Raw genomic sequence first — 8324 nt, 5'->3', positions numbered from 1 at the left:
CGCGATACTAGAGTTTTGAAAACGGTACTATACCAGCATTTAAAAACAAACGGTACTTTCATTTCACTTTATTGAATGCAAATGAATTGGTAAATTGGAGCCTGTCTCTTTAAGCACAGCGAGGCCAGCGAGTGTGACGTAGTTGCCCGAGCGGATGTAAGCCGCCTCCCACGCGCACTCGCATGTTTAGACTGAGGAGAGAGAAACGACAAGTCTCGTATCAGACAGACGGAGCGGGTTGAAGAAAATACAGTAGATAGAGATGGCAGCTGCAGAAAAGCCCGTACTTGTGGTCAAAATGGAGCCCGAAGTTCGTGTGGAAATATTTCAGGTTCAACCCGAACGATAAAGGCGAGCCACTGAACCCAGAGGCACCGCAGTGCAAGCGGCGCTACAAAGTGTGTCTCGCAGAAGGAGCCAACACTTCAAACCTGTGGAAACATTTAAAGGACAACCATGCGGACTTGTTCCGAGACTTCAGTCAAGAACGACAGGTGATAATGTTGTTCACCAGTTCACTGTAATGTCAATGAAAGAAGTACAAAGTCCCTCCCAGCCCAGTAGTAAACCTACAGTAGCCTGCAAACAGAGAGCTAAAACATGTCCATGGTTAATAAATACATTAAAAAATATATTTTTAAAAATTAAATTACATTCTTTAAATATTCAAATAACCCGTTAAGGCAATACATAATATAATGAAATATTTTTTACAAAAAGTATCGAAAAGTATCGAAATACATATTGGTATCGGTATCGAAACAGAACTTTGGTATCGTGACAACCCTACTACATACAACCATGTGCTTAAAACTGGCGTTGTTCCTCTCTCTTGGAAAGAAGCAGTGATCTCCGTGATACCAAAAGAGGGTAAAGACAAGTTAGACTTTGGAAGCTATCGGCCGATAAGTGTTCTGAACCAAGACTATAAGATCTTTACCCACATTCACAGGTTGTATCCAGCAAAGACAGACACAAGATAGCATTCGCCGAACGCTACATGTGATTGAGGAGATAAACAAAAATAAACTCCAGGCAGTAATGTTAAGTCTTGATGCCGAGAAGGCTTTTGATCGGGTTAATTGGGAGTTCCTATTTCGACTATTGGACAAATTTGGATTTCATCAAACTTTTATTAAAACTATTAAAACACTATATAATAAACCAAAAGCCAGAGTAAAAATAAATGGAGCAGTGGGACCAGACAAGGCTGCCCATTGAGCCCACTGTTATTCGCATTGTTTATCGAACCGTTAAGTCAGGGGATTAATCAGAACAATAATATCACCGGTATAAGAATACTGGACCAAGAATACAAGATTTCTATATTTGCTGATGACGTTTTAATTAGCCTGTCAAACCCCTAAAATTCAATTTTAGAACTCTTATCATTCTTAGATGCTTTTGGCTCGGTCTCAGGCTATAAACTGAACATCCAAAAGACCCAAATACTAAACTTTAATTACAAACCTAACCAAAACATTACTTCTAAGATTCAACTACAATGGGATATAGAACATATGAAATATCTGGGAGTCAACATCCCAAAAGATTTATCAAACTTATATGACTTAAATTTCGATCTATTAAATAAGAAATTGAAGACATGAAGAGATGGAATCTTGTTCCAATATTAAGTTTTGAATCTCGGATTGAATCTGTAAAAATGAACATCCTGCCAAGGATATTATATCTATTCCAGACCCTCCCAATTGAAATTAATGATAAACAATTTAACGAATGGGATAAATTATTATCACGTTACATCTGGCAGGGGAAAAAACCGAGAATAAGGTTCCGAACTCTTCAATTATCAAAAAATAAGGGTGGACTGGCTCTTCCCTGCTTAAAAGATTATTATATATCGGCCCAGCTAAGGATCCTGTTCTGTTGGTGCGCCTCAGATTACAAAGCAAGATGGAAGGAAATTGAAGAAAACATATCGGGGACGATGCCAATTCAAGCAACAATAGGGGATAAAAGACTAATTAAAAGTTTGATGGAAACAGGAAATAAATGGGTCAACTTATCACTGAAAACATGGTTGAATGTTATCACTAGAAATGATATGTTAGAAGAGGTAAAGATTCTGAAATGGTGCTGTCAGATCCTGACTTTGCCCCAAATAAGATGGATGCAAACTATAAGGGATGGGTTGGCCGGGGTCTCTCCTCATATTGCACCTTGTTCAAACAGACAACACTGAAGAGCTTTCAGATGTTGAAAAGACTACATGGTCTCAACAATAGTGATTTTTTAGATTTCTTCAGGTACGCCACCACTTAAACAGCACCATGTTAAAAAGCCAAAAGGCGTTTGAAAACAATTTGTTAAAAGTGTTTATCAGTGCTTATCGGAGAGATTAAAGTCATCTCTAGACTTTATAGAGGCCTGCAGGAAATAAAAATGGTGAATACCACATATATAAAACAAAAATGGGATAGGGAAACCAACAGTTGGCTTTCAGAAGATACCTGGATTAAATACTGTGAATTTCAGTGGAGGATATCATGCTCAAACTCATGGAGATCTTTCGGCTGGAAGTGTCTCATTGGGTATTTCATTACACCTGCTCAACATGGCTACCATCCAGGATCTTCTAGCTGTTGGAGATTGTGTCGTTCACAGGAAGCCAATCATTACCATTTGTTCTGGGCCTGTCCAAAAATAAATATTTTCTGGCGCAAGGTTTATTCAGAACTAGTAACTATTTTTGGAACTGACGTTACATTTAACTGGGAAGAACTTCTTTTTGGGCTTGTAAACTCAGCTAATGTAAGAGTGAAAAATAAATATTTATTTGGAATACTGAGTCTAGCTGCTAGAAAAGCAATTACAAAGAAATGGCTCAAGCCAGACGTCCCATCTATAGATGAATGGTATGATATTATTTACGATATATATGTAATGGAAAGAATGACTTTTTCAATCTAAATTTAATGACATCTGGAAGCAATGGAAAATGTACATGTACTTATTTTGTTTAAGTTTCTTTTTTTAATATCAAGATGTACTTGATTGGTAAATTACTTTGCTGTAATACTGTGGCAGAAATCACCCCATGTTCATGTTGTATTATTTTATAAAATGCTTTGTAAAAGGAAAAACAATAAATTAAAAAAAAGAAACAATCAAATATCATTAGACAGAGTCTTATTGTCACAAAGTGGAGATTTTTTCTATGTTCTCCAGTTTGCCCAGTGTCTATCCGTTGATCCTCTGGAGCTGACCCTTTGACCCATGATCTGGTTGAGCAACAGCTCGTCTGTTTGAGAGAGAGAGGGGTCCTTTGTCTCCGTTATCTATCAATTTGATAGTTTGATGATTGGAAGAGTAACAAAGTGTCAATTCTGGGTCCATAACTCTGCACCTCCTTACAATGAGCTTCTTTAATGGCTTGTGACTGATGCCAGACCAGGTATGTGCGCTACAGGTGCATGTGTCAATGTTTCTGACTGAACTCTGATTCACTTTCAATACAATCTTTTTTACTTTTATTTTCTTTAGATACTCATATACTGTAACAGACTACAGTCATGTATCACCTGTCCGGCACTCATCGGCTTCATATAATGACCTGTGTGTGTGTGTGTGTGTGTGTGCATGTACTCACATGATGTCCATGGGGACGGAGGAGGCGAGGCTCTGACTGACGTGTTTGAGGAGGTGGTATGAGGACAGGAGGTGGGAGCTCCGAGGAATCAGGTCCTGCTGGAGCTGCAGCAGCTGAGCCCCCCCACCCAGAAACACCTGCACACACAAACACACAGGGATGATTTCAGATCAGTCACTTTAACATTGACAGATGATGAGTCCTGGTCCTGATCATGTGAGGTAAAGCTCTGCCTAAGGCTTCAGCTGGAGGAGATGTCAGTGTGTGGACACTTTATCCATTTTAGACTTCTTAATCCGAGCTCGGGTCTAACAGAGTCCAGACATCGCTCCTGGAGGATCCCGAGCCGTTCACATGAGGTCTCTCCAGTGTGTTCTGGACCCTGGAGTCTCCAACCAGTTGGACGAGCCCAGCAGAAGTCCACTGGAAGGTGCACATCCTGGTCAGAGACCTGAACCACCTCGACTGGCTGCTTTCAACATGAAGGAGCAGAGACTGGATGTCAGAGCTCCTCCCCCCCGTCTCAGAGTCTGTATCCTCATTGTTTCAGTCTGTACACAGAGCTCAGGTCCAGAACAACGTCCACTTCATTCAGCTGTCTGCACCTGTCCTCTTTCCGCTGACAGACAGGCGGTGAGGACAGGTGGGAACAGGTAGATGCAGAGGACGAGCAGAACAATGTCATTCCTTGAGTTTTGAACGAGTCAGAAGGAGAGAGAACTTCTGCAGAGAGCCAGTCAGCTGAGACTTCACACCTGTAAGTCAGTACACAGTGTGTGTGTGTGTGTGTGTGTGTGTGTGTCTGCGTGCATACGTACGTTGTCTCCAAAGCGCAGGTAGAGTTTCTGCAGGATGAGCAGGTCTCGACAGAACAGCGCTCTGGTCATGGCGAGGTGAGTGACGGCCTGACAGACGATGGACACGGCGGAGCTGCTGCCATACAGCTGAGACAGGCTGATCCTCACGTTCAGACTCTGACCTGTGAGGCCGGGATCAGGGGTCAGTGAACACACCACACTGAGATCAGGACTGTTGTTGTTTACATGCAGAACCACAGTTGTACCAGAAGAGACGGGTCCTTCTGCTGAGACCTCCGAGTCCGTCTCCAGGTCCAGTTCCCTCAGCAGGACCATCATGGCCGCCAGCGGGTTCCGGATATCCTGTAACTTGTTCTGGATGTCCTCGATGACGTTCTCACTGCAGAACACAGTCAGCAGGGTTACAGTCATAACCCTAACCCATTGACCTGTGGTCACTATTATTAATCAATAATGTCATAAATAAATACATTCTACCAACTGGTTCATTCACTTTTTATTTCATCAACTTAAAATCAGATTAAACCCTGAAGAGACTGATGGATTAACTTCTTCTGATTATATTGAACAGATTCCTGAATCAGGTTCATTATGACTCATTATTATAACATTATTACAATGATTAGATTATAATGTCACATAATAACTCAACACATTACATATTAATATGATAACAGTAAATTAATAAACAGAGTTAATAGTAAACAGGTATCTGACTTGTCATTGGACAGCAAGTTCTCCAAGACCAGATCAGCTGATCTCTCTGGAGACTCCAGATGTTCCACAGCTGTCTCCATCTGATACGACATCTCCCCAGAAACAGCATCACTGACCAGACGCAGACACTGGACCAGCTGCAGCACATCACGACCCAGATCCACATCTGAGACCAGCGCAGGTCAGAGTACGAACACGAACACACACACACACACACAGTAGTTGTGTAGTTTTTAACTTAAATATCAGAAACAGCTTCTGACTAATGAAAGGTTCAATCAACTGTTTTCTGATCAAGTCTTGGACATCAGGTCTGGGTCGGGGACACACATCAGGGTCTGGTTACCTTCAGTGATGGGCGTCTCCTCCTCTGACAGCAGATACTCGTCGTAGGACAGATACAGATGATCCACAGCAAAACACGGTAGGAGGAAGGAGACCAGACCCTGAAACCAGACCAGAGACCAGATCACAATCAGAGAGCGGGTCACACACAGACACAGACAGAACCAGTGGAGACCTAGTGCCGGTCCTGGTCCTCACCTTCTTCAGCAGACAGACCAGACCTGTGTGGGGACTGACGCTCAGACCCAGAGAAGTGGACAGAGACTCCTGGTACTGAAGACAGCAGGAGTAGAACCTGGACCAGAACTCCACCTGCAGCTGACGGTACTCTTCCTGAGAGAACTCGAACTCCGTCACACTGCTCTGCAGCTGGGGGGGGGGGGGGGGGGGGTCAGAAACAGGAACTCTGGGACTTCAGCTCATCAGATTCTAACAATCATTAAAAACAGACATGATTGATTACCTCACTCTCCACAGCAACCGTCACCTCCTTCTTCAGAGTTTCCCATGATGCATCAGGGATCCTCTCTGAGCCGCGTCGATAGATCTGAAACACAAGACACACGTCTGCTGCGTCATGTGACCTGGTGGAGGCTGACCCACCAACATCACTCACAATGATGGTGACCACACCCACAATCAGTGACATCAGTACTCTACATAACATAGGTGTGTGTGTGTGTGTTCAGGTAAATCTCACCTGTAAAGCTTTCACTATGGCTGAGGCTGTGAAGCGTAGAGGAGAGAAGAGAACCTCCAGGTACGTCTCCTGTTAACACAAGTCTCCAGGTGAGTGACGGCAACGATGAAACCACACCGCCTGTAATGACCTCATCAGCTGGATCAACAGTCATCACATATCAACCATGAACCTCGTCAACGTTCATAGTGTAAATAAAGGTTTCGCCGAGAGTCGCCATGAAAACCACTTACCATCATTTGGTAAGTGGTCTAGTACTGGTTTGGTAAGTGGTCTAGTACTGGTTTGGTAAGTGGTCTGGTCTAATTTCTGGCTGGTACTGGTTTGGTAAGTGGTCTGGTCTAATTTCTGGCCTGGTACTGGTTTGGTAAGTGGTCTGGTCTAATTTCTGGCCTGGTACTGGTTTGGTAAGTGGTCTGGTCTAATTTCTGGCCTGGTACTGGTTTGGTAAGTGGTCTGGTCTAATTTCTGGCCTGGTACTGGTTTGGTAAGTGGTCTGGTCTTATTTCTGGCCTGGTACTGGTTTGATGTGGGTGTGGGACTGGTCTTACTCGGGGGTCCTGGTCCACTCCTATATGGACTTCTTCCTCTGGTGGAGGCTGAACAAACACCTGGTTCCACTGACCTGCTGTGTTACTGTAAAACACACACACACACACACACACACACACACACACACACACACACACACACACACACCATCTTTAAGTGTGAGTGACAGATGTAACAGTGTGAGACTCAGTGACAGTAAACACATCACAGTGGGTGGTGGTGGTTGTTGGGACGGGGACTCACTGTTCAAAGTTGATGTACTTGATCACAGTGGTGTTGGAGTCGTCGACCCACAGAGCCCAGATATCTGTGGAGGTCAGGTGGAAATCCACCAGAGTCTCCTGTTCACACAGAGACATGAGGTTTAGCTCTCCATTACATATTGTATTTTTATTCCATCAAACAGGCGAGACACTCCTCACTACGTCTTTTAAATCATCTTCTTCATTTCATGTTAAAACAATGTTTACTTTAAACATTTTAACGCAACACAATATATTATATAATGACAACAAGACAAACACATCAATGTGGTAAATCACATGAACTCTAATCAATCTTTTTCAGTATAAAACTTGAATATTTTCATTGTTTCTTCAAAAACAATAAAAACAAACATCATTTTGAGCAGCAGGTTTGAAAGTTTGTTTCACAGTTTCAGTGTCGACTCATCAACAACCACACACTGAAAACACATCTTCAGAGAAGCCTGAGCATTTAAAACCCTCTTCACACTCTGATCAGCTGCTTCCTGTTTCCTGAGTCCACCTGCATACACACCTGAGTGTGTTCACCCGCAGTTCACCTCAGGTCAGGACAAACACCAGGAAGTCCAATGAACTCCAAACTGAGTCACCAGGTAAGAAGGACCTGGGTTAAGGAGGAGACCAAGAACCAGAGGCCCCCCCCCCATCAATCAGGTCTTTATGGTAGAGACCAGCCTGCTGGACTCTGAGACTCTGTGAGCAGAAGGAACTAGACTCTCTGGTCTCAGACTAAACCTGAACCAGACTGACTCCATGACAAAACAGGTGGAGACTCACCTGTGTGGTGAACAGGGTGGAGATGTGTTCCAGGCTGTAGCGGTTGTTGTCGGTGGAGACGAGCTGTAGCACGGTGAACTGTCCTCTCTGAGGGACGGCCAGGTAGAGGGACAGACAGAGGCCGGTGGAGGACGAGAAGGCGAGCCGGAGGCGGTGACCCTGACCCGACAGACGCTTCACTCCTTTACAGGCCGGCATGTAGTCCAACACGTCGGCCTCCAGCTGACAAGCCTGCTCCTGCACGAGGAACACACAGGTTAGCTAATGACACTAACAACTCTTTCAGAGAGACAGGCGTGGGGTTGTGTGAGGTAGTCATGAGTAGTCGGTACAGTACCCACAGTAGAGTCTGGTTAGGAAAGCCGACCAGAGCTGTAACTGATGTGTTACTGTGGGCGGGGCCACTTCTTTTGGCACTTCTAAAAACGCCCACCAAAACAATCCAACATCTTTTCCTGCACACGTACTACCTTATTCCTACGCACACGTGCATTTACGGAGCACACTGTATTACCTAGCAGCCGCAGGTCAGCTGA

At 43.9% G+C, this 8324-nt stretch overlaps 1 protein-coding gene across 1 annotated transcript in view; it reads right to left on the bottom strand.

Annotated features, from left to right (window-relative positions):
• Window positions 1-8324, bottom strand: part of nup160 (nucleoporin 160) — a gene marked incomplete at its 3' end in the record, with an annotated part of 18886 nt that overhangs the window by 4726 nt on the left and 5836 nt on the right. The window contains exons 6-16 of the mRNA XM_023421237.2: window positions 7789-8025; window positions 6989-7086; window positions 6745-6829; window positions 6194-6262; window positions 5957-6040; window positions 5692-5862; window positions 5495-5594; window positions 5149-5314; window positions 4677-4810; window positions 4432-4592; window positions 3614-3750 (exon numbers count right to left, since the gene is read on the bottom strand). Coding sequence (XP_023277005.1) covers window positions 3614-3750; window positions 4432-4592; window positions 4677-4810; window positions 5149-5314; window positions 5495-5594; window positions 5692-5862; window positions 5957-6040; window positions 6194-6262; window positions 6745-6829; window positions 6989-7086; window positions 7789-8025 — 1442 coding nt within the window. The remainder of the gene's footprint in view (window positions 1-3613; window positions 3751-4431; window positions 4593-4676; window positions 4811-5148; window positions 5315-5494; window positions 5595-5691; window positions 5863-5956; window positions 6041-6193; window positions 6263-6744; window positions 6830-6988; window positions 7087-7788; window positions 8026-8324) is intronic.

Source organism: Seriola lalandi, unplaced genomic scaffold (genome assembly GCF_002814215.2).
Source record: "Seriola lalandi dorsalis isolate HSWRI2012SDOR001 ecotype SW California unplaced genomic scaffold, Sedor1 jcf7180002054669, whole genome shotgun sequence".
Classification (NCBI taxonomy): domain Eukaryota; kingdom Metazoa; phylum Chordata; class Actinopteri; order Carangiformes; family Carangidae; genus Seriola; species Seriola lalandi.
The sequence above is the reverse complement of the archived record's forward strand: the minus strand, read 5'-3'. Positions and strand labels throughout refer to the sequence as shown.